We start from the raw sequence: 25,692 nt of genomic DNA, 5'->3' as shown, positions 1-25,692 counted from the left end.
AAAAAAAAAAAAAAAAAAAAAAGGAGACAGAAAAGGAAAAATAACTTGCTCAGCATCACAAAACAGATCTGAGGTAGTGCCCACCGAACTGGGTCGAGTCACATCAAGTGCTGGCTTAGAGGACTTAAAGGGACCCGCGCTGAGAAAGTCTCAGGGCCAGATGAACAGGTCACACAGGATGACCATCTATGTGGTTTAGAAGACAGGAGGCTCGTTACCTTCCAGAGCTTCCTTTAATGGGGTAACGAACCGCTGGAACTCCATCTCTTCCATGGCTGAGAGCACATCACTGGCATTCAGCGTCTTGCGCTTTCCTTTCATAGCAAAATTGTTGGCACTGAGAGAAGAGAAAGGCTGTCAGACTCCCTCTTGTTTGTAAGGGGTGAGTGGGAAAAGGAGCACCCAGAGGTGGAACGGGAAAACCTGCCTCTTACATGCATGGATTTTGGTGTGACACGGATAAGTCCTTCTCTTCTCTGCACAAAAAAGCTTAAGCAAAGTTATTTTGTTGCGTTACTTTGCTTCAGAACTTGTAGGAACTGGCTGAGGACTGTGAACCTGTCCCGACCGAGGGAGGACATAATCGTTGGGGTTTGTGGCCTCCCGGCCAGAAACTCCCAGCCAGGTATCCCCGGGCCTCCCTTATGCCTCTACCCGGCTCACCAGGATGTGGCGTATAGCACGAAGACGCTGGCGGCGCGGGAGATGGCGCTCCGGGCCTCCTTGGAGATGTTGACACCGTCCGGGAGCTGCGAGGAGACCGGGGGTGAGCAAAGCTGCCGGTCCAGCACCTGCTTCCCTCCCGCCCGTTCGTCCGCCCCCCCGAGCTGCTCACCGCCTCCTTGATGATCCTGGTGATGACGGCGTTGGGCAGGTTTAGGTCCTCGGGCCTCTCCGCCATTGCCGCCGCCGGGGCTGAGCCTCCCTCTCGACTCCACTTCAGGCAGCTACTGCGTCCGGACTTCCCGCGTCGCTACGGTCTGACCCTCCGGGGCTTCCGTCCCGCCCCACGTGGCCCACAGTGTCCCACAGTGCTCCGCGCGCTATAGCCTCCCTCTTCCCCCCCAGCCCCGCCTCCGCCTCAAATACCGGCGCATCCGGAGTTTGAAGGCGCAGTGGTTTTGGCCCGCCGAGGCTTCCATCCAACCCCACCCCACCCCGCACGCCCCTCCCCAGGTCTGTTTCTCTGCCTCTAGCCATCGCTGCGTCGGGAACCTTCTCACCAGCTTATTATGGCTCAATGGAGTTTCCGTCCGTTTTCCATGGTGCTCTGCGCCGCTGCTTGGCGACGGTGCAGCCGGGCGTAGCGTGTGGGAGACGGAGGCGTGGCTGACGCGGCTGGGAGGGTCCCTTTAGGACCGGAGGCAGGGTGTGGCCGGCCGGGTCCGTTTATCTCCTCACCGCGCCGCAAGGGGCCGCGTTTTACCACTTGGTTTAGCAACCCTAAGCGGTTTGGAATCCGCTTTGCTCTTACAGGACCTCAGCCCGTCGTGATCAGATTCTCCCACTTTTTTTTGCTTTCCGGGAATGGAGCGGGCAATCTTTTTCCATCTCTACCGAAGTTGATGTTCATTTTTAATCTTTTCGCCCCTCACACCTTTGTAATAATGGTACTAAAACTGAGTCTTATTTAGATTTTTGTTGTAGTTGTTGTTTGTTTTTAACGTGAACTATTTATGTAGCCCGGGGATAATGTTGGCCATACAGAGATGCTCCTGATTAGGTCTCAGGAGTCTATTCGGGCTGGGCAGGTAACGAAAGGGCGAGAACCAGCCTTTTCATTGTAAGAGGAATGCAACATTGCATTCGCTTTCAAAAACAAACCGTGTTAAAATTGTATTTATTTTTCAGTTAAATTGTTCATCATACCTCTTTTCCAGTTAAAATCATTCTCAAGGTTTTGCAATGGCGTTATAAGTTGTTTTTAAGTTATTTTGTATTACGTTTGTAGAAATTCTCACTCCCACTGATTTGTGTGTATGTATGTATTTTTGACAGGATCTATGTCCCCCAGGCTGGAGTGCAGTGAGGCGGTCTCGGCTCACTGCAGCCTCGACCTCCTGGGCTCAGGTGATCCTCCCACCTCAGCCCCCCTAAATAGCTGGGGCTACAGGTGCGTTCCATCACACCCAGCTAATTTTTTTGTATTTTTCGTAGAGACAGGGTTTCACCATGTTGTCCAGGCTGGTCCCGAACTCCAGGGCTCAGGTGATTTGCCCTCGGCCTGGCAAAGTGCTGAGATTACAGGCATGAGCCCCCGTGCCCGGCCTCCCACTGAGAATTAATGCTGCTTTTTTCCCTTCAAAAGGGAAGTCTCAAGTCGCCATTTAGTTTTCCTTCTTTCGATAGAAGCCTGTTTACAGAGAAATATTTTAAAACAAAAGAGCAAATGCTGTGATAAGTGGCAACTTAAAGTGCTTCAATTAGAGACCATAAGGTCTGGTGGGGGAACTCCGCTTGGATAGAACAGACCTGGCTGAAAACGTCAGGGCTGCTCAGCGCTAGTCAGTTGCAGTTCAGCTGGAATTGGGTCGAGTGTTGTCAAATATTTTGGTCCCTAAAAGGAATCAGAAATCTGGACATTGTGGGCTATTTCAATTTTAAAATTGGTTCAAAGTGCCAGCCAAACAAAACAAGTCATAGGCCAGGTGCAATCCTAGGCTGATAGTTTATCTTTGATCTAAAGTATAAACTGTTTAGAACAGGGAGTTTATTACTGTTCATGTCCAAAGCAGGTCCCCTCACATATTTAGTAATCAATAAATGTGTTGAATAAAAGAAAGAAATGGACGCTGTCCTTAAAAAGTTCTTAGGGATAAGGTGGTAGTTACTGATTGCCTAAAACACCTCTAGAAAGGAAAAGATGGTAATATTTGAGCACCTCCCATGCGTAAAAGTACATTATCTCATTTAATGCTTCTGCAGTCCTACTTAGGGATTCCCCTCCTTCTGCTTATTTTATTTATTTATTTTTTGTAGAGAAGGGGTAACTCATCTTGGCCTACCAAAGTGCTGTGATTACAGACCTGAGACACCAAGTCAGGACCCCTCCCCCTACTTGAGAGAGAGGTGTGAAGTCACTTGTCCAAGGCCATATGGCCAGTAAATGAAAAGCTAATGGCCTCTGATGCAACTAGGAGTGTCTAGTGATTTGCTATTTGAGCAAACACATTCATTGCTGGTGGCTATTTTATCTGCCTGCATGGGAATTGAAGCACATTGAAAAATGAAACATGTCTTCCAGGAGTTTGGGCCTTCTGAGACACTTCTGTGACTACTTTGGTCATAATTTGATAATGCTTTTTGGAGATGGTGGCATCTTCTCCCTGATGACTAACAAAGGGGAAAAGGAAAGGATGCAAATATTTATTTGGAACAATATGCCAGGCTTTTAATATTCATTAACTAATTTTTATAATGACCCTGTGAAATAAACTTATCCTCATTTTACAGTGAAGTCAACAGGCTCAGACTGGTTAAGTCCCAGGTCACTCAGCTATTAAATAGCCAATTAGGGGACCTGAAGTCATTCTGCTCTCAAACTCTTGCCATTCTACCTCATGCTGAGATATTTTCATACTTGTTTGTTATCCAATCTTTAACTATTTTGTGGCCATCATTTACCTATATAGGTTCAATAGAAATTTTTTTTTTTTTTTTTTGAGACGGAGTCTCGCTCTGTCGCCCAGGCTGGAGTGCAGTGGCGCGATCTCGGCTCACTGCAAGCTCCGCCTCCCGGGTTCACGCCATTCTCCTGCCTCAGCCTCCTGAGTAGCTGGGACTACAGGCGCCCGCCACTGCGCCCGGCTAATTTTTTGTATTTTTAGTAGAGACGGGGTTTCACCGTGGTCTCGATCTCCTGACCTTGTGATCCGCCCGTCTCGGCCTCCCAAAGTGCTGGGATTACAGGCGTGAGCCACCGCGCCCCGCCAGAAATATTTTATACTTTGAGTTCAAATTAAGATCTGGACCGTATGGCTAATGTATAATACTCCCTAATTATGTGGTTGTTGATTTTCCAGAGGACTAGAATACTGCAGGGTTGGCCTTTGGCCTAAACCATTTCTAGGTATGGACTTGCCAGATGAGAGCCAGTGGGATGAAACCACGTGTGGCTTTCCTGTTTGTCAGCACCCACAATGCTGGGCAACTATCCGCCGCATTGAGAGGGGCCATCCTCGAATCCTTGGCTCAACCTGCAAAACTCCCCTGGATGCTGAAGGTGAATTAGCCAGCTTCTGTCCTCTCCCTCATGAGGTCCTTAATGTATTTATGTATGTGACTTCCTTTCTCCAGGCAGCATGTTAACATGTTTTCTTCTGGTCTGCCTTCTCAGATAAACTCCCATTGCTCTCTGTGGTAAACATCTCAGATTCCTGCTTTGCACCTCATCATCTACCAGAATGTATCTTTAGTAAGGCCCGTTCTTTATTGTCTCGGAGTTCAAAGTTTTACTCCAAATTTCATGGCAGGTAAATTATCGTGAAATCTTCCTTTAACAGCCTATTGTCTCAAAATTCTGGCTTATGATTTTCCTTATCCATGTAGTATACTTTGAGAAAGCCAGATTAAAAAGAAAATACCAATTTGGTTAAAGAAGTGGTGAATAGGCAGTGGGAGACAGAAAGAAACACTTCCTGCTTGTGCTCTAGGAATTGGTTAATTTGGGAGGTATGTTGGTTCAGAAGGGCTGTCATAACAAAGTACCATAGACTGGGAGGCTTAAACAACAAAATTATTTTCTTATAATTCTTGAGGCTAGAAGTCCATTATCAAGGTGTTGCCAAGATTGTTTGCTTTTGAGACCACTCTTGGTTTGTAGATGGTAATTTTTTATCCCTTGTGTCCTTTTTATTTATTTACTTTTTTTGAGACAGGGTCTTACCCTGTCACACAGGCTGGACTAGAGTAAAATGGTGTGATCATAGCTCACTGCAGCCTCAACTTTCCGGGCTCAAGCAATCCTACCACCTCAGCCTCCCAAGTAGCTATGACTGCAAGTGTGCACCATCGTGCCTGGTTAATTTTTTTGTTTTTTGCTTTTATTAGAGATGAGGTCTTGCTTTGTTGCCTGGGCTGGTCTTGAACTCCTGGCCTCAAGTGATTCTCCTGCCTTGGCCTCCCAGATTGTTGGGATTACAGGCATGAGACACCGTACCAAGCCCCTCTCTCTATGTGTTAACATGGTCTTCCCTCTGTGCGTCTGTGTCTTAATTTCTTCTTACAAGGACACCAGTCTTACTGGGTTAGGGCCCCCCATGTGACTTCATTTTTACCTTAATAACTTCTTTTTTTTTTTTTGAGATGGAGTCTTGCTCTGTCACCCAGGCTGGAGTACAGTGGCCTGATCTCAGCTCACTGCAACCTCTGCCTCCCTGCTTCAAGCAATTCCCCTGCCTTAGCCTCCCGAGTAGCACGCCCGGCTAATTTTTTTGTATTTTTAGTAGAGACAGGGTTTCACCATGTTGGCCAGGCTGGTCTCGAACTCCTGTCCTCAGGCAACCCACCCATCTTGGCCTCCCACAGTGCTGGGATTACAGGCGTGAGCCACTCTGCCTGGCCCTTAATAACTTTTTAAAAAACCGTATCTCCAAATACAGTCAAATTCTGAAGTACTAATTGGGACTTTAACAGACGATTTTTGGGAGGACACAATTCAGCCAGTCTTATCAACATCTGTAGATCGAAAACTGTCCATATATGCCGTCTTTCTTTTTTCTTTCTTTTTTTTTTTGAGACAAGAGTCTCACTGTGTCATCCAGGCTGGAGTGCAATGGCACGACCTCTGCCTCCCACGTTCAAGCAATTCTCATACCTCAGCCTCCCGAGTATCTGGAATTACAGGCATACACTACCATGCCTGGCTGATTTTTATGTTTTTAGTAGAGACGGAGTTTTGCCATGTTGTCCACGGTGGTCTCAAACTCCTGACCTCAAGTGATCCACCCGCCTCAGCCTCCCAAAATGCTAGGATTACAGGTGTGAGCCACCATGCCCAACCCTGTCTTTCTATTTCTTTTTTTTTTGGTGGGGAATAGGGTCTTACTTTGTCACCTAGGCTGGAGTACAGTGGTACGAACTTGCTCACTGCAACCTCCACCTCCTGGGTACGAGTGATTCTCCAGCCTCAGCCTCCCAAGTAGCTGGGACCACAGGCATGCACCACCACACCCGGCTAATTTTTGGATTTTTTGTATAGACAGGGTTTCGTCGTGTTGCCCAGGCTGGTCTTGAACTCTTGAGCTCAAATGAATTGTACACTTAAAAATGGTTAAAATGGTCAATTTGTGTTATGTATGTATTTACCACAGTAAAAAACTCGTATCCTTATATTTTCATATCACTTGCTATTTTTCTTATTTTTTAAAAGACATGTTACATGCATGGATGAATGAATAACATAAAGGGATTATCCTGTAATCCCAGAGTGTTGGGATTACAGGCGTGAGCCACCATGCCCAGCCCCTGTCTTTCTATAATGATATTTTATTTTTAGGTGTGAAACTATGTGTAAGCTCCATGCCCGGTATGAATATTTTATTTTTAGGCATGAAACTATTTGTAACCACCATGCCCGGCCGCTGTCTTTCTATAATAATATTTTATTTTTAGGTGTGAAACTATTTGTAAGCTCCTAAAGGAAAAAGCAGTGGCTTTTTTTTTTTTTCTTTTCTTGAGTCTCCTACAATGTCTATGTACCCAATGAGTGTTTGCTGACACACGAAACTAAGGGACAGGTATCTGTGGAAAGCTTAGACTAAAAAAATTCAAAGACTTTGTTACCTGGAATCAAAGCACCAGTGATGGCTCTTACAGTAATTTCTTTTCTCCTGTTCCATTTAAGTAGCCCCTGATGATTTTTCTTTGGCTAACAATGGTATAGGAAGAGGCATGACTACTTTCATGTTCTCTAGGACTTGAATTTTGGTTAAACAGTGGTGTTTCTCAGTCAGGACCTATGATGTGCTTCACATTCACACGCAGGGACACACTCCACGCCTGCCATGCCCTCCGTGTATAGCGCAGAGCTGTGAGAGAGTGGCCTCCTCTAGTCAGTTCCCTATTTCCACATCTTCTTCCTTCAGTGTGTCTTGCTTTCTGCTTCACACTCTCCGTCGGAGACCAGTCCCTCATGACATGGTGGGTGTTTGCAGTGGCTTCTGAACTGGCTTCTCTGCCTTTTCTCCTCGAAGCTATTTTACATATGGCCAACAGATTCATCTTCCAAAAATACTGCTTTGTTCATTTCCTTGCTTGAAAAGCCCCTTTATCAGCACTTTGTTTACTAGAGAACAGACTCAAACCTCCCAACTCTGGACTGGTGGCCTCTCTCTTTACTGTCTGGCTTCTCTAATCAGAGTCCTCTCTTCTTGAACACCAACTTTTTCTCTGTGCGAGGCTGGTTTTCTGATTGTGCTTTTGTGTCATGCAGTTTCCTTAACTGTAAAGGCCTTCTTCGCTCCTGTCACTTCATTAAGTCCCTGGCCTGGCCTTATCTGGCCTTCCTACTGGACCTCATCTCGCATTTCTCCCTTCCTTGTTGAATAGGCTCAGGCCACACTGCTCTTTCAATTCCTCATCTATGCCACACCTTCCACCCCAGAGCTTATGCCCCTACTGTTTCCCCTGAGTAGAACACTCCCCCCCCCCCACAAACAAAAAAAAAAAAAAAAAAAAAAAAAACAAACAAACCACTATTGACATTTTGGACCAGATAATTCTTTGTCCTTTGGGGCTGTCTTGTGCATTATCTGATTTTAGCTACTTCCCTGGCTTCTACTCACTGAATACTAATAGTACCGTACCTCCAGTTATGACAACCAGAAATGCCTCCAGACATTACCAGATGTTCCCTGTGGGCAAAATTGCCCCCTCGTTGAGAAATACTGCCCTAGATCCTTCCAGCTAATTCCTTTCGGTCCTTGAGTTTAAGCTTAAATGTTGCTTTTTCACAGAAGTCTTCCTCGACCAGTCTATTGAAAATTTCCTTACACCCTCATCATCATTTAACCAAGCATCCTTTTTCTTCAGTTCTTCTGATCTGAAATGATTTTTGTTGATTTGTTTGCTGCCTCTCATGAGAATGTCAGTCCCTACAAGAGCAGGGACTGTATGTTTCTTTTGTTGGTTGCTCTGTCTCCTATGCCTTCAATAATGCATGGCATATAGTGGAAACATAATAAGTATTTGTTGACTGAGAGAATACGGTCCTTTTCTTCTGTTACGGTTGAGTTTTCTCTTTTCCCATTAGCCTCTGATATTCTCTCTTCCAAACCACCCCCAGTACTTAAAGTTCCTGACATGCTTATTGATATTTATATGTTTATCTCCTAAGTCCAGCTGGATTTTAGGCCCTTTGAAAGCAGGGGCCATGACATTTGTTTAGTCATTCAATTCACAACTGCATTTTAGTAGGGGCCACTGTGGTGAATGCTGGGGATACAACAGTAAACAACATACAGTCTTTACCCTCAAGGGACTTTCAGCCTAGTTGGGGAGGCAAAGAAATAAGCAGGTCGTATGATGAGTGTCATGAGAGGACTGCCACCTGGTGTGTGGGAACACCAGAAAGGGTTCCCAAACCAGGGCACTGTCTTCTGTGTAAGTGGCATCTGTGCCTAGACCGGAAGTCTGAGCAGTCTAGTGAAATGGGGGTTGTAGGTGGGAGGTTGGCAGGAAGAGATTTCTAAACCATAGGAATAGCATATCCAAAGGCTTGGAGGCGAGAGGAAATTCTATCTGTATCAGGAAAATAGTTCATTGTGCCTAGAACATAGAGCAGGAATGGAAGAGTGGTCAGAGATGAGGCTGGGGAGCTGCAGTAGAAACAGAAAGCAGGTGTCTGTGTCGTGTAGAACTTCATAAAGCAGGCTGAGTGTTAGGTCTTTATCTTTTTATTGTTTTTAAACTCCTCTTACTATCATTCCTAAAAGTCGTTTTCATTTACTTCTTGACATTGTTCATTCATCCATGCATGTAACGTGTCTTTTAACAAATAGGAAAAATAGCAAGTGATTTGAAAATATAAGGATATGAGTTTTTTACTGTGGTAAATATGTATATAACAAGAATTGACCATTTTAGCCATTTTTAAGTGTACAATTCATTGGCATTAAGTACATTCACAATGTTGTACATCTATCACCACTATCCATTTCCGGAATGTTTTCATCATGTCAAACAAAAACTGTATCCATTAATGGCAACTCCCCATTCCCTCCTCTTCCCACCCTCGGGTAATCTCTATTCTATTTTCTGTCTTCATGAACTTTCCTGTTCTAAGTACCTCATATAAGTGGAATCACACAACATTTGTCCTTTTGTGTCTGGCTTATTTCACTTAGTATGATGTTTCCAGTGTTGTAGTATATACTGTAGTTCCCCCTTGTTTGCAGGAAATATATTCTCAGACCCCCAGTGGATGCCGAAACTGTGAATAGTACCAAACCCTATATTTACTATGTTTTTACATACACATACATACCTATAGTAAAGTTTAATTTATAAGTTAGGCACACTAAGAGATTAACAACAATAAGATAGAACAATTATAATATACTGTGATAAAAACTCACGGTGTGAATATGGTCTCTTGTGGTCTCTCTCTCTCAAAATACCTTACTTACAGGTGCTTATCTATTTTCAGACCATAGTTGACTGTGGGTAAGTGAAACCATGAATAAAGGACTACTGTATCAGAATTTCATGACTTTTAAAAGCTGAATGATATTCTATTGTATGTATATACTGCATTTTGTTTCTTTTATAATAAATTTTAAAATTTTATTTATATTTTTATTTGTTTATTGTTTATTTTATATTTTATGTTATTTTATATTTTGAGCATCTATCTCAAAGTACTTAAACTTTTATTGATGGTGATATGACTGTCTCTAGCTGGAGAGAAGAGTAGGCTATGAATTCTGTTTGATGAAACAAATAGTTGTGAAGTGTTTGCAGTGTGCAATGTCTGTTTAGGAGCTGTTCCAGGAAAAACAAACAAAACTTAAGGATATGGTGAGACCCTACATTCGTTTGGTAAGCATAAAGCCCAAGGTTTTCTGTAGATAAGTAGAAGGGTTTCCTCTTAGCACTAACTTTATCATTCCAGTAAGTGTTTTGTATTTCTGTTTTATGTGTGGAACCCATTTTTTAGGCCTCCGAAGGGTTTACCTGACAAAAGTTGGATCAACTGTACTAATAGACTTCCCAAAGTAAGTCACAGATTTTAAAAGGTACTTGCTCAACATTTTTTCTTTACTAGTGGAAATAAACTATTCTGCCTTTATTTGAAATTATTCCTCAGGAGGACTATAATCTGAATAGTAATATTGATAGTAACCTTCTAATATTGGGTCCTTGCTGTATGCTAGACTCTGTGCTATATACATGCCATATTGTTTTCAGAAATCCTAGAAGTCAGTGGGATTGATTTGTATAGGTTTGGTGTAGGTGAGAATTTTCTGTCTCTTTCCTGCATAGAACATGTTCAGCTACTTAGTAAATATTGTCATCTCATAATCAGGGAAACTGGAATGCTGGAATGTCAAACCCAAATAGACCTTAAAGTCGTCTAATCTGATAACTTACAAACTGTTCAGCTTATGATCTACAGTAAGAAATAGATTTTACAAAAAAAAATCATGGAACAATCCTTACCTAACTATGAGTGATGTACTCTAATATTTTCTGTCCTATTCTGTTTTATTCTATTTTGTTTTTAAACAATATGGTCTGTGATTCAAAAAACTTGATTTTATGACCTATGGATAGTTGCAACTGCAGTTTGAAGAACACTACAATGGTTTGATAGACCACAGTCTATCTTATATATCTTACAGATGAGGAAACTCAGTTGGGAAGTGATTTGCTAAAGCACACAGCTAGTTAGGGGTAGAGCTAAATTAGAACTTTAGAAAGAAAAATCCCTCCTACTTAACTACGGTAAAGAGAGATTTACTATTCTTTGCAGTTCTACTGGATTCCTTTTATTTTTTTCATGAGATGCTTCACTTTTCAATATTATGTATAACGGAGAATATAAGGAACTGCGATGGTAAATGGTTTTGAATGGACAAATTGACTAATCACTTTACCTCTTTGACTTCTTTAGAACAAGAGGATTAGATTAAATAGTAACAACAACAATAATAATGATTATTATTATTTTAAGAGACAGGGTCTTGCTCTGTCACCCAGGCTGGAGTGCAGTGGTATGGCCATGGCTCACTGTAGCCTCAAACTCCTGGGTTCAAGCCATCCTCCTGCCTCAAACCCCTGAGTAACTGGGACTACAGGCCCACAGCACCACACTTGGCTAATTAAAAACTTTTTGTAGAAACAGGGTCTTACTTTATTTCCCGGGCTGGTCTCAAACTCCTAGCCTCAAGCAATCCTCCTACCTCGGTCTACCAAAGTGCATGAGTTGTCATGCCTGGCCTAGATTAAATTATTTTAAGTTAATTATTTGAAGAGATAATGTATGAACGTGATTTTTAACTTCAAAAAGCATTAAAAGATTTATAATGAAAAGGAATCTCTCCTATTACTTCCAAGTCCATCAGTTCATCTTCACAGGGACAACTTTATTTTGAATAGTTTTTTCGTGTGTGTATCTTACCAGGAATATGAACTAGGTGATTTACAAGGTTTCCTTGAGCACTAGTGTTCTAGGATCCTAAATAGCTAAATGTGAGAAGAGTTAGCCTTTGATTTTATATAGATGCCTATAACTGTAGTCAGACTGTAAAAGAAAACACCTTGCTGCTGTTTCTATCAGTTCTCTTTCTGCTCCCAAGCTGCAGATTGTAATGTCTGCAGGATCTAAGTCTTTGGAGTGGAGTAGGCAGGATAAGTAGTGTTCCTGTAGGCAAGCCCCAGGGCACCCTCATATGGGATCGGATTGGGAGTTGCTAAATGCTACCCTAATGGCACAGGGAAGCAGGGGAGATTATTTGCTTATTAATACTAACTCTTGCAGATACCTATACTGATATTTGATGGAGGAGTCTGTTGTTTTTGTTTTTTTTTTTGGGGGGGGGAGAGTATTATGAAGATGTCTTGGAGATGGGAAACTTAAAATCATCTTCTGTGCCACCAAACTCTTTGCTTACCATATCCTTAATCTGATACAGGAGTTTAGCACCTCAAGACATACATAGGCTTTATATCTTTCTCTTAGCTTCCAGTGTTGAATTTGAATGAGACGCAACTTCCCTGCCCTGAAGATGTTAGAAATATGGTTGTATTGTGGATCCCAGAAGAAACAGAGATACATGTGAGGTGAGTATCATATCTGGAACTCAGAGGCCTTTGACTCTATAAATCTCTGATGTCTTCTGCAGGCCTCCTTTTTGTGATCTTCCTTTTAGCCAGCTCATTGCAAGTAGCAGGAGGCCAAGCAGAGAAGGTCGTGGTCTCTTGCATCTGCCTTTTGCTACACTGGAATTTTAACGTAATGCATTTTGGGATTCATGCTGTGGGACTTCTCCATATCAAATTTCACATGGCAGTAAATAGCATACAAGATAAGGCTCAACTTACTTGTAAGGCTTGACTAAGAAATAAATGCTCTCTCTTAGTTTTTCTTGTTAGCCACTTGCAACAAGTGAAAAAGTTCTCAGTGAAGCATGTGAATCTCTGATCTCAACCCCAGGGCCTAGTACAGTGTACAAAAGCAATAGCATGTAGGACTTGTGTACGAAACAGAGTGTGACAAAGATCATTTGGTGAAGGCCCAAAGGCTTGCTAATATTGACAACCATCAGGAAAGTGTTTGGTTCTTCTTTCCTGATCCTTGAGACTTTTTGTTTTTTTTTTTTTTTTTTTTTTTTTTTTTTTTTTTTTGAGGCGGGGTCTCGCTCTGTCGCCCGGACTGGAGTGCAGTGGCCGGATCTCAGCTCACTGCAAGCTCCGCCTCGCCGGATTTATGCCATTCTCCTGCCTCAGCCTCCCGAGTAGCTGGGACTACAGGCGCCCGCCACCTCGCCCAGCTAGTTTTGTATTTTAGTAGAGACGGGGTTTCACCGTGTTAGCCAGGATGGTCTCGATCTCCTGACCTCGTGATCCGCCCGTCTCGGCCTCCCAAAGTGCTGGGATTACAGGCTTGAGCCACCGCGCCCGGCCGACTTTTAGGTTCTTAAGTGACATTTAGAGATGATGAAACTTAAGAATTTCTTTTATTTCGTTTTGTTTTCTTTTAAAAAATAATGCTATGAGTGCTTCTCTCTATATATGTATGCATACGTGTGTGTGTATATATGGTATAAACAAATGAAAAACAACCCTAAGGGTTTATTTCCTTTCATGTGAAAGAAGCTCAGAAGTAGGCAGGCTAGGGCATGTGAGCTTCATGAGATAATCAGAAACCAGGGCTCCTTCTAGCTTTTTGGGCCATCTCCTTGGCCCATGAATTCCAACTTCTAAGGAGTTTCATGGGTGCTTTTAAGGTATAAGTTGGCTACTAGAGCTCCCACTATCATATCCATGTCCTAGGCAAGGAGGAAGAGGACAGAGCAAAAAATACTTCTTACAAAATCTCTGTGTCAAGCAGTGAGGATTTGGTGAACCAAATAGATTTGGTCCCTGTCCTGTTGGAGCCTTGTCGGGGGAGTCAGCCATTACAGACATAACCACACCTACGTATATCATTTCTAATTTGGATTCATGCTATGAAAGCAGATAACTGGATTGCCTGAGAGATTAATGGGAAACCTAATTTAGATAGGAGGATGGGGGGTCTTTTTAGCAGAAGGTGCTTGGGCAGCAGGTGCTGCTGGGCTCCCAACCAGCTATCTTCGAGTACTGATCAAAGATAGGAATCTTTGTGGTCATCATTCACAAATATCCTTGGAGCTTCTGTTTAAGATATCTGGGAATAAGTTGTGCTTATTCTTATTTCAAGTCCAGCTGAGAAGCATGTTTGTTTTGTTTTGTTTTGTTTTGTTTTGTTTTTCTCCAGCCAGCATGGGAAGAAGAAAAGAAAGAACTTGACAGTGGTGAGTTTGATGTTTTTGTGCAAACCTTTATAATATTGCTATGTAGAGTTTTGTTTTCCTTTCAGGTCTCCTCCACCTTACCCCCATTCTTTCCTGAAATGATCCAAATCTGCTAAAGAAAACCCTTCTTTAGGAATAATTAACCAAACCATTCTCTATTCAGAGACTCCTTTTCTCTGTCTCCTCCCTGTAGGGAGATGAGGAGCACCTTGAGATAATAGGAGGAACTGTTGTGTATTCAGGGGGAGTTTCTGGTCAATTAAAAACTAATCTCCAATGTGATGTAATAGAATTTCAGTGGACAAGGAGTTATAATACCTGGGCTTCTAATTCTAATTGTACAATTTATGGGTAAATGTGACCTTGGATAAATCACTGTAAGACTTCTATGTCCATAAGAGTAGTGTCTTGCTTCATTTTGTTCATTGGTGAATCCCTATCCCTAGCCCTGTGCCTGACACATAATTAGACAATAAATTTTTGTTCAGTTTGTTGAGTGAATAAATGAATGACCTTTTGGGAAAATGAAACAAAACAACGAATCCCTGTGTGATCTGAATACAACAATAGAATTGGGAGCTTGAGAGGGAAACATGAGGCGGCCCATGTCATTTAGAGGAGGCAAGCATGGCTGGAGTACATGCCAGGGTAGTGTTGAGAGGCAAGAATGTTGATGGAAAGGACTAGGCTCAAAAAGAGTGCTTTGGAGAATTCTTTCCATTGGTTCTCTTCCAGAAAAGCAAGTCATTTCTGGGTCTCTCCGGAAATCAGTCCACAGAAACACGAGTAGGAACTCCAGGGATGACTGTGCCTCCCCCAACCCCAGTGCAATTGTCTGAACAATTCACTTCAGATTTCCTACCTCTCTGGGCTCAATCCGAAGCATTACCTCAGGATCTACTGAAGGAGTAAGTATCATGTAGGTCTGTGGGAGAGCCAAGCACCTGCTTTTCACTCAAGCTGAGATGGGTCTAAATGGTGTGCTTTTTCTGAGTAGGGCTGGGAGAAAACGATCACCCCAACTTGTTTACTGAACTCTTAGACTTACCAACAGGCAGAGATGGCCATCATAACCACCACCATTTATCAGACTTACCATTTGCCCAGCCCTGTGCTAGGCGCATCACATGTACTTTCATTTAAATTTCCACTAGGAGGTAGGCACTGTCACTCTCTTCTTTTTATAGGTGAATTATGAATAAGTGGTAGGCAGAATATGTGGTCTGCAGTGAGATGACCTTTGAATTTTACATTGAAACTTAACTGGCTATATGAATTTTGGTAATGTATTTAGCCTCTTAAAACTTCATTTTCCTCATTTGCAAAGTGGAAATAATATCTGTTCTCAGGTGTTGTAAGGATTCAGTGTTATAAAGCACATGAGCCTGACATAGAATCAGCACTGGGTATATGCAGCCATGATGATCGTAGTTGCATCAGAAAGGTGTTACCAAATGAGCACTTGTTGGTACAGGCCTTTTCAGACCCAAAGTGGAAATTTCTTGGAGCCCTTTACATCTCTTTCTCCTCAGTCGTGCTTTCCAGGAAGAGCTGTTGCTGACTGTCTGGCTGTCCTCTGTCCCCTTCAGACTTTTGCCAGATGGAAAGCAAACCATGCCCTGTCTGGAGATGAAGATAAAATTGGCCATGATGAAAAAGAATCCTCCCTTGGAAAGGAACCGACCTGATAGTGCGATTTCTTCTAAGATGTTTCTATCTATACACCGCCTCACCCTGGAAGTAAGAACAAGGAAGCAGCAGGGAAGAAGCCTATGTGAAAATTCAAACCCATCTCTCCTCAAATCTGGAAGAGTTGACATTCTATTCCTTATCTCTCTTCTTCCTTTCCACTCTGAACCCAAACCCCACAGAAGACCGGGCTCTATGTAGGTAAAAGTCAGTCAAGGGGAAAGTGTTGAGAGAGCAATGTTCTCTATTTCTTTCTTTTTTTTCTTTTCTTTTTTGAGAGACTGGGTCTCACTCTGTCACCCAGGGTGGAGTGCAGTGGTTGATCATGGCTCACTGCAGCCTTGACACTCTGGGATGAAGCCATCCTCCCACCTCAGTCTCCAGAGTAGCTGGGACTACAGGCGTGTGCCACCATGGCTGGCTAATTTTTAATTTTTTGTAGAGACAGGGTCTCACTATGTTGCCTAGGCTGGTTTCGAACTCCTGAGCTCAAGTGATCTGCCCGCCTCAGCCTCCCAACGTGCTGGAATTACAGGCATGAGCCACCATGCCTGGCCATGTTCTCTGTTTCTTCTGCACTTTGTTCCCCGTACCTTTTCCCTTCCTCCGTAGTCCCTGGTACAATGCTGCAAAACACTGGGTTCTTAAAATGTGCTTGTTGACTGGATGAATAAACGCATTTGGGGGATACATTTGGAGAAAGGGAAAGACCTGCAGTAGAGCTTTTCTTTTTCTTGTTTCTTTCTCCAGAGACCTGCACTGCGATATCCTGAACGTTTGAAGAAATTACATAACCTGAAGACAGAAGGTAGATTTGCTGTTGCTGCTAGATTGCTAAGCACCATTTTCTGTTAGCCCACATTTCTCATACTTTAACATGGTCCAATTCAGTTATATTTGTGGTCACAGTCATACAGGGTCACATGTAGAACTCAGGAAACAATGGTTTCAGGAAGCAGCCCCTCTGTCTTGGTCCTTACCAGGGAGAGTCACCATTGTGAAGGAAGGCACAGCAGGCATTCCAGTGGGAGAGAGGGGGCTGTTAGAAGAGGATCAAGCTGGCTCTCTGGTCCCCAGGTTACAGGAAACAGCAGCAGTGGCAGCAGCAGCAGCAACAGAGGAAAGTGAAAACACCTATTAAGAAACAGGTAGAGTGGCAGTGAGGGGCTTGCTGGGACCGGGAGAGGTAGCTACAGTCTGGATTGGGAAGGGACGTGTGAAGGGTGGGAGTCTCCTTGTTTTCTATCTGGTTATAGATATAAAGTTCTTGTCTGGTTGTAGATGTTAAATTCCTTCTTTTGATTTCTTTTGAAAAGGTTATCTTTACTTCCAAAAATCCTAATTTGTTCCTCCTGATGTGGGTTTCAGGAGGCTAAAAAGAAAGCCAAGAGTGATCCAGGGAGCCAGAGCACTTCACATAAACATCCAGTTACCACTGTTCATGACCCTCTCTATGGTAAGGGGAATATATGCTTGGTTGGGGGTGATAGGATCCCTGAGGGGTAGGTATCTGAGGGCTGGAAAAGCTAAACATGCTCTTGTCATTTTGAGACCTGCCTTTGTCAGGCACTCAGAATTTCTTGGAATGCTTCAGTCTGTCTGGTCTCTCATGCACCATCCTTCCTTCAGAAATTTACTAAACAAACAAGCTGGGCCAGATGTCTGCTTCACATGGGGGCTTGAAAGATGACCATGAACATGAATCACAGTCATCTTTTCCTCAGGTTCTACCTTAGAAAAGGCAGAGCACTTTGAGGATCAGGAGAGCAGCAAGCCCAGGTTATTGAAGAGAAAACCCTGAGGGCCCATTGTCCAACGAGGCAGGGAGAGCTGGGGCTCCTCACTAGAACCCCAAAAGAGTTCTAAGGAAGCAGAGCCCCAGGGCCCCCTAACTTTCCTGCCACAAAGTAGAGAGTCTCTGGAGCCTCATGGTAAAGTCAACACATTGTCTAGCTCCATCCAGGAGTCAGGGAGACAATTCTTGTCAGGCAGTTCTTTTGCTCCAGTGCTCATGCTGGACACAAGAATGGACATCTTCCCTTTTTGGAGTCCTTATCATGTCTGAGCTCAGGCATATACTTACCCCTATCCCTCTGAAATTTTTCAACTTGAGTGGAGAATGGGAGGAGGGAAAAATAATCTCCCCAAACCTTGGAGGATCGTTGTGCCCTTCTCAGACTGGACATTGCAGACTTTCATATGAAAACAACTGTTTAATCATCAGAAAGAGCTTTCCAATCCTGGGGCACTGGGAGGGCTGAGACGAGGTTTCCTGAGAAGGATGTTGCCCTCTTGCTTTCCTTCCCATCTCACTTAGTTGTCTGATGCCAATGATCTGCTCTAACCTGAAGGTTGGAAGGTTCCTGCCCTTCTCATGGGAGGTGGACAGAATCAGGGCTTGGCCCCGGGCAGGAGGTGATGTATCCAAGGTTAGCACTCCATCTAGGGTGACCACTACCACTCCCCTGAATTCCATTCTGGTGCCTTTTGTACCCCTTCCCAGTGCCTCCAATAGGAGCAGTTTTGCTTGGGTGACTGGGGTGCCCCTGTGAGTCATGTTCTTAGAGCAGTGGCCTGTCCTCACTGAGTTGAGAAAGGCTTTATGGAAGAGATGATTTTTGCATTGGATCTTGAATATGTGTGGGAGTTTTCCTGATATGGAAAATAACTCTTGAGAGGGAGTAGCCTGTGCAAAGGCATCTAGGAGGATCATAGCTGCTCAGGAAACACTGAGCAGTTGAGTGTGGTTGTGGGGTTGGGTATTTAAGGGAGAGTGGTCTACCATGCCAAAGAGGTAGGCAGGAGCTTGTGTGGACTGCTGAGTCATTTGACCTTTATCATCCAGGCCAGTGGTGCTCTGCCTTGACTGTACACTAAGACCAATTATGAAGCTTTTATGTATGTATGTATGTATTTATTTATTTATGACGGAGTTTCGCTCTTGTTGCCAAGGCTGGAGTGCTATGGTGCAATCTCGGCTCACCACAATCTCCGCCTTCTGGGTCCGGTTTCAAGCGATTCTCCTGCCTCAGCCTCCTGGGTAGCTGGGATTATAGGTATGCGCCACCACGCCTGGCTAAGTTTTTGTATTTTTAGTAGAGATGGAGTTTCTCCATGTTGGTCATGCTGGTCTCGAACTCCCGACCTCAGGTGATCTGCCCACCTTGGCCTCCCAAAGTTCTGGGATTACAGGCATGAGCCACTGCGCCCGGCCAAGAAGCTTTTAAAACTCTAATACTCAGGCTGTGTCCCAGCTGTTAAATCAGAATTTCTGGTGGTAGGAACTAGGCCTCAGTGTTTTTTGTTTTTTTTGTTTGTTTGTTTGTTTGTTTTTTAAAGCTCTTCAGTTCTCCCAGTGTACAGCTAAGGTGAGAACCAGTGCTGGTAGGGAGTCGATGGAAATGCTATATTTTAGCACAATGCCTCAGGTGGCAGCTTGGAAGATGTTTGTTTAGGGAAAGGGAGATTGAGAAAAGAATGAATGAATCTTCTTACGGACTAGTTGGGGAAGCAGCTGATGCAAAAGAAACATAAAACTAGAGGTTTTTGTTTTTGCTTTGTTTGTGGGTGCATGAGGGATGGCGCAAGAACATGAGTCACATTCTGGTAAGCGGAGTATTCATACGCTGTGAAAAGGTAGATTAGGGTTTCTTGGAGGAATCCTGGGTCTTTTAACACACACTTGACCGTAATCTCTAATTCTGTAATAGGTAAAGTTACAGTCCCAGGTGAGCAGAATCTCAAGTAAAACTCAGAAGGTCTAACTACCTTTTACCTGCCATCAAGGTCTTGTCTTTTCCTGGATGTGGAGTCACTTGTAGACGAGGGGTCACCTAGAAGCCCCAAAAGAGGATATGATATGCCAATAAGAGGAAGATTGAATTGACTTTTTGGTTACTAGGTTACGGAACTCTGCCAGGTCAGAACAGTGACAGGAAGCAGCAGCAGCAGATGGAAAAAGGAACCACCTCGAAACAGGTGACAGTGTACCAGGCCTCTGCTAGGACCCGGTTTCAGTTATCTATCACTGTGTAACAACCCCAAAGCTTAACTGTAGTGATTTGTTATTTCTAATGATTCTGTGGGTTGACTGGACAGTTCTTCTCCTGCTTGAGGTCACTTAATGCAGCTGGGCTGAGGCTGTTGGCCGAGTTGCTGGTTTTCCTTCCTGAGGCCTCTGCATGTGGCTTATTTGGGCTTTTTGATAGCATAGTAGTCTCATGAAAGCAGTTTCTTAAGGGATGGGCCTGGAACTAAAACATTGTTACTTCTGCCACGTTTTCTTGGCCAAAGAAGTCACAAGTCCATCCCAGAGTAAATAAGAGAAGAAATAGGCCCTATCTCTTGATGGGAGGAACAGCATGTGCATACTGGAATGGGAGGAATTGTTGGAAGCCATATTTGGAGGCCGTCTGCCCTTAGTTGACTGCAGGGAATGGGAAGGAGTGGTTCTAGGTTCATTTGGACAGCATGGAGGGCAAAGAACGTGTGATACAAGCTTCTCTTCAGTCCCAAGAGGTGGGTCTCTGGCTCATCTTAGATGTTAATTTCTTCAAGAAAAGCATCTTTTAGAAAAATCCTTTTAGTTTCCTAAAGTCTTGATTCAAATTTCCTTATACCCCGATGAATTTCAGGATTCCACAGAGAGACCAAAGATGGACTACTGTGACCATGTGGATTTCCACCACAATGTAAAAAGTAAGTTACTAGAGTAGAGGAACCTTAGTAAGTGACTGAGGATAGGGAGAGTTGAACCTGTGTTGTCCAGGATAGTGTACCTCTCTGAAGGCATAGTTCCCCTATCTCAGACGAGTCCTAAAAAACATCCCAGTTTTTCCTTTTCTGTCCTCCATTTGTCGTAGTTATTTGAAAGGAGTTTACAGGTACGATTAATGACTGCATCTTCTTTTAGGTCCTGAATTGTATGAAACAGAACCCACTAACAAGGACATTAGTGCTCCGGTGGAAGCTGTGCTAGAAGCCCAGGCTGCCAGGCAAAAGAAGATCTCCTTTAACTTTTCAGAAATTATGGCTAGAACAGGCTGGAACTCTGAGCTCAGACTACTGAGGATTCTTCAGGACACTGATGATGAGGATGAGGAGAACCAGTCCTCTGAGGCAGAGAAGCTTCTGGAGGAATAGACTGAAGGCATCCCCTGGGGCAGCTGTGTTCCAAAGTGGGATGGTTGGTATCCTGAGGGCAGCAATGTTTCACATAAGGGCAAGAGGAGAGGGGCTTCTGCTCTCTGGAGCCTTTACCAGGGCCTAAGATCTGAGCTTAGGGATTCAGTTTTCTTTGTTCACCTCTACTTGCCTCTAAAATAAATGTAGGAGAAAAATCCCCAGCCCTTTTAAATTTAGATTGTTTCTCTTCCATTAGGGTCAGTATAACTTTGGTGATTAAACACAACTGCTTCTCAATTAAAAGACTCATTTTCTGTTTCTAGGAGGAAGGGAAAGATGTTTCTCGGTATCTGTTTTCTTGGGTCACTCTCATCTCTGAAGCTCTGAAAGGTTTCCAGTTGTAGGAGGCTGAATTTGGCTCATGGGAGCTGCCATGGTGCTCCCTAGATTTTTCTCTCATTCCCTAGAAATGGTTTCTTTTGGAGATGGGATCTACATTGTTATCAAATAATGTTCATTGTGTCACTGGTCTTAAGCTCCTAAGCTCAAGCAGTCCTCCCTCCTCAGCCTCCCAAAGTGCTGGGATTACAGGCAGGAGCCACTGTGTCCAGCCAAAAGCTCTAGTTTGTTTGTTTGTTTCTTTTTTTTTTTTTGATGGAGTTTCATTCTCGTTGCCCAGGCTAGAGTGCAATGGCATGATCTCGGCTCACCGCAACTTCCGCCTCCCGGGTTCAAGCGATTCTCCTGTCTCAGCCTCCCGAGTAGCTGGGATTACAGGCATATGCCACCATGCTTGGCTAATTTTGTATTTTTAGTAGAGACGGGGGTTTCTCCATGTTGGTCAGGCTGGTCTCGAACTCCTGACCTCAGGTGGTCCGCCCACCTCAGCCTTCCAAAGGACTGGGATTACAGGCATGAGCCACCGCGCCTGGTGAAAAGCTCTAGTTTCTAAGGTACTGAGTCTTCAGGAAAGTTTCAGTAATACTCATAAAGGCTCAGAATTTCAGAGTCTCAGGGAACCTCTAACTTGGTTTTGGAGGTTTTTTTTTTTCTTCATGTTTTAGTCCTAATGTAAAAATTTCAAAATTATGTAAAGGGAAAGAGAATAATATAATGAAACTTTGATGTATTCAGTATTTTAGATCTGGGCAAGGAAGGCCCTTGGCCCTGTGCTTTAGAAAGTCCTCTGGTGTTCTGGCTGTGCTGCCCCTCATGGCAGAGAAATCTGCAGAGCCAAGTGAATGTACACCTAGCTGGAGTCTGTGACTCCCCTTTTAGACTTTGTTCCTGGTATTTAGAACCCTGGAATTCCCTGCCCAGTGGCCTCTTGCCTACTTCCATGGCTTCTGCAGGCCTCTTTTGTGGGTCCATCCTCCCAAGAGTGGACTATCCCACCAGTATGTGCACTGCTGGGTTCAGGGGGGTAACAGGAGGGTATTTGGAGAGGAATTTGTCCAGAGCTTGGACAGATAGACTGGCGTATCAGCATTTGTGGCCTTTCCCAGTAAGGATGGGATCATGGGGATGAGAAGTGAGGGCTGGTTCTTCTAGTGCTGCATATTAGTATGGAACTTCAAGGAATCTGTGGATTTTGAATGAACCTGGCTTTCTAGATCATGAAGGTATACTGATCAAGATAGCAAGTTAGAACGTGTTTAACAATTTGTTAGCTTAATTTATAGTTTTTAAATGTTCAGACATGGTTAGTAGACCTGTTTTTGTATACTTATCCTGAGTCCTGCAAAACATTAGGACTGCCCAGAGCCATCATTTGGGACAAATTTTAAGGAGGAAGAATTTAACCACACAACATAGAGATCATTAATTTGCAGCCCCATTTTAAAGGTAAGGATAGCAAGGCTCAGAGAGGGGATATGTCTTGACTGAGCTCATGAGCTGGTAAGTGGGGCTGAGCTGGAATCTGGCTCTCCTAGTGCTAGGTCAGAGCTCTTTTCATTATTCCACTCTGCTGTTCTCTCACCTCGTTCTCCAGAAACAATGGTAGGTTATTCATCATCATATTTAACCCGAGTCTGACTTCCTCTCCTTCCTGGTGTGCTGTCTGTCTTCCTCTATAATTGATTAATGTGGGTCCCGAGGATGCTGGCTCCATTTTTTTTAATCAGGAAAATTGGAAACATACAAAAGTTAATGAGCTCCCATGTGTCCATTACCTAAGAATTATCAATTTATGACCAATCTTGTTTCATATATATACACCCCCATCCTGAACAAGGTTATTTGAAGCAAAGGTCATTTTATCCATAAATATTTCAGCATACACTTCTAAAAGAAAAGTGTTAAAAATAACTACAAAAATTAATCATAGCTGTTTAATATCAAATATCCAGGCAAATTCAAATTTCCCTCTATTATTTATCTCTTTTCACAGTTGATACCGTCAAACTAGAATCCATATAAGGCCCATAAATTGTATTTGGTTGATACGCTCAAAAATTTCTTTCTTTTTTTTTTTCTTTTTGACACAGGGTCTCACTCTATTACCCAGGCTGGGGTGCAGTGGCACGATCATGGCTCACTGAAGCCTCGACCTCCTGGGCTAAGGTGATCTTCCTGCCTCAAATTGTTGGGACCACAGCCATGCGCCACCACACCTAATTTTTAAAAAATTATTTGTAGAGATGGGGTCTTGCTATGTTGCCCAGGCTAGTCTCAAACTCCTGGGCTCCAGTGATCCTCCCATCTTGGCCTCCCAAAGTGCTGGGATTACAGGTAGGAGCCACCTGGGCCCTAAAATCCTTTAATCTATAGGTCCCACTTTCTCCTTTTTCCTTTTTCTTCCCTTGCAATTTATTTGCTGAAGAAACTGGGTTGTTTGGTCTGTAGATTCCTACATTCTTGATTTTGCCAGTTGTATCCTCATGGTGTTGTTTAACACATTTCTTCATTCTCTTTATTTCCTGCAAACTGTTAGATCCAGAGGCTTGAACTGCTTCACGAGTTTTTTTTTTTTTTTGGCAAGAAAATTTCATAGATGGCATTGTGTTCTTCCATCAGGAGGCCCATGATGTCTGGGTGTCTCTTCTCTGGTCTTAGAGGCCAATAATAATCTTTGTTGGCCTCTTAGAGGCCAATAATAATAATCTTTGCCTGATTTTTGTATGTTGATCGTGTATCCCACAACATTACTTACCTTGTTATTTAGTTTTGGTAGTTTTTTTATTGGATTTCTTATTATTTTCTTTTTCTTTTCTATTTCTTATTATTTTCTGATCCTCCCACCTCAGCTAGGACCACAGGTGCACCACCATGCCGGGCTAATTTTTTTTGGAGTGTTTTGCCTTTATTGATAGTGTTTTTGGGGACAGAGGAAAGATTTCTCTCTTATTGCCAGGAGACATCTATAGCAAAGGACAGATTAGCAAGAGAAAAGCATACACATTTATTTAATATAAGTTTTACATGACACGGGAGCCTCCCTGTTGAAGACAAACAGGGAAACCTGGGTATTTTTATGCTGTTTGATGAAGAGTAGACAGTTGTGGAGAAATGTGATTGGAGGACCAAAGAGTATGATCTAATGGTAATAAACTGGAGGAACTTAGCAAGGCCTGTTTGTGCAGATTCTTCTTTGTGTCCCTTGTGTCTTCAGAGCTAAGGATATTCTTTTCCTTTAGGTATAGGGAGGGTCCCTCTCAAAATGAGAAACTTGTTTTGGGGAGAGGAGGGAATGATGAGAGTGACCTTCCTGGTTCTGTGTTTTCAAATGGCAAGGTGCCATATTTTGGGGTTGCATGTCCTGAACCCCATCATTGTCCTTTTCCAAATTCATCCCTAACATGTCAAGGTGACTTCGGGGTGGTCACGTGGTCCTGAGGCTTCCACTTCATGAGTGAAGTGTGTTTTTCTAATGTGATGCTCCTGCAGGCAAAGTGGGGAAAGATGCCTTCTGACATGCAGCCCAGCTCGTTTTTGGCTTATCATTCCTTTCATCCAGCAGGAGCTAAGACTGCACCTGCCCAATTGCTGGTTTATTATACTACAAAGGATACAGATGAAGAGATGTGTAGGTCGAGGTACGGGGGAAGGGGCTTCCATGCTTTCCCTGGGCGAGGCACCCTTCAGGAATCTCCATGTGTTCAGCTATCTGGAAGGTCTTCTTAGGATTTTCTGTATACAAGATTATATCATCTGCATACAGAGATGTTTTTGTTTCTTTTAATCTTCATGCTTCTAATTTCTTTTTCTTGCTTAATTGTCCTGGCTAGAACCTCTAGTACAATGTTTAATGGAAATGAAGAGATTAGACATCCTTGTTTTATTTTTGATCTTAGGGCAAAGCATTCAGTCTTTCCCCATTAAGTATGCTGTTCATTTTGAGTTTTTCATAGAAGCCCTTTATTATATTGCATTCCCTCTTTTCTTCTTTTCTTTTCTTTTCTTTCTTTTACAGACTGTGTTGCCTAGGCAGGAGTGCAGTGGCACCATCATGGCTCACTGCAGCCTTGACCTCCCAGGGCTCAAGTCATCCTCCCAGCTCAGCCTCCTGAGTAGCTGGGACTACAGGTGTGTGCCACCATGCCTGGCTACTTTGTTGTATTTTTTGTAGAGATGAGGTCTCACTTTGTTGCCCAGGCTGGTCTTGAACTCCTGGACTCAAGTGCTCCTATTGCCTTGACCTCCCAAAGTGTTGGGATTACAAGTGTGAGCCACCACGACTGGCACTACTTTCTCTCTCTCTCTCTCTCTCTCTCTCTCTCTCTCTGAGATAGGGTCTCACTCTGTTGCCCAGGCTGCAGTACAGTGGCACAATTATAGCTCGTTGCTTGCAACCTCAACCTCCTGGGCTGAGGTGATCCTCCCACCTCAGCTAGGACCACAGGTGCACCACCATGCCGGGCTAATTTTTTAATTTTAATTT

At 43.5% G+C, this 25,692-nt stretch overlaps 2 protein-coding genes across 3 annotated transcripts in view; one reads left to right on the top strand and one right to left on the bottom strand.

The window, feature by feature from the left end:
* POLE3 (DNA polymerase epsilon 3, accessory subunit) overlaps window positions 1–1,238 on the bottom strand; it is a 3,599-nt gene extending 2,361 nt beyond the window's left edge. The window contains exons 1-4 of the mRNA XM_017875969.1: window positions 1,224–1,238; window positions 836–994; window positions 664–749; window positions 219–337 (exon numbers count right to left, since the gene is read on the bottom strand). Of these exons, the coding sequence (XP_017731458.1) occupies window positions 219–337; window positions 664–749; window positions 836–901 (271 nt within the window). The 5' untranslated portion in view covers window positions 902–994; window positions 1,224–1,238. The remainder of the gene's footprint in view (window positions 1–218; window positions 338–663; window positions 750–835; window positions 995–1,223) is intronic.
* CUNH9orf43 (chromosome unknown C9orf43 homolog) overlaps window positions 1–21,025 on the top strand; it is a 29,900-nt gene extending 8,875 nt beyond the window's left edge. Inside the window, exons 1-14 of one of the 2 annotated variants that reach the window (XM_017875967.1) lie at window positions 1,252–1,610; window positions 4,023–4,222; window positions 4,337–4,472; window positions 10,157–10,214; window positions 12,182–12,282; window positions 13,961–13,997; window positions 14,733–14,905; window positions 15,587–15,737; window positions 16,437–16,494; window positions 16,764–16,834; window positions 17,055–17,142; window positions 19,588–19,664; window positions 20,321–20,384; window positions 20,599–21,025. In XM_017875967.1, the coding sequence (XP_017731456.1) occupies window positions 4,072–4,222; window positions 4,337–4,472; window positions 10,157–10,214; window positions 12,182–12,282; window positions 13,961–13,997; window positions 14,733–14,905; window positions 15,587–15,737; window positions 16,437–16,494; window positions 16,764–16,834; window positions 17,055–17,142; window positions 19,588–19,664; window positions 20,321–20,384; window positions 20,599–20,828 (1,395 nt within the window). In that variant the 5' untranslated portion in view covers window positions 1,252–1,610; window positions 4,023–4,071 and the 3' untranslated portion in view covers window positions 20,829–21,025. Of the gene's footprint in view, window positions 1–1,251; window positions 1,611–4,022; window positions 4,223–4,336; window positions 4,473–10,156; window positions 10,215–12,181; window positions 12,283–13,960; window positions 13,998–14,732; window positions 14,906–15,586; window positions 15,738–16,436; window positions 16,495–16,763; window positions 16,835–17,054; window positions 17,143–19,587; window positions 19,665–20,320; window positions 20,385–20,598 lie in introns of those variants that run through there. The other variant, XM_017875968.1, reaches the window with a different exon arrangement.
* The last annotated feature ends 4,667 nt before the right edge of the window (window positions 21,026–25,692 follow it).

This window comes from Rhinopithecus bieti, unplaced genomic scaffold (assembly GCF_001698545.2).
Source record: "Rhinopithecus bieti isolate Rb0 unplaced genomic scaffold, ASM169854v2 scaffold_9997, whole genome shotgun sequence".
In the NCBI taxonomy this organism is placed as follows: Eukaryota; Metazoa; Chordata; class Mammalia; order Primates; family Cercopithecidae; genus Rhinopithecus; species Rhinopithecus bieti.
This window is presented reverse-complemented; position numbering and strand designations above follow the sequence as displayed.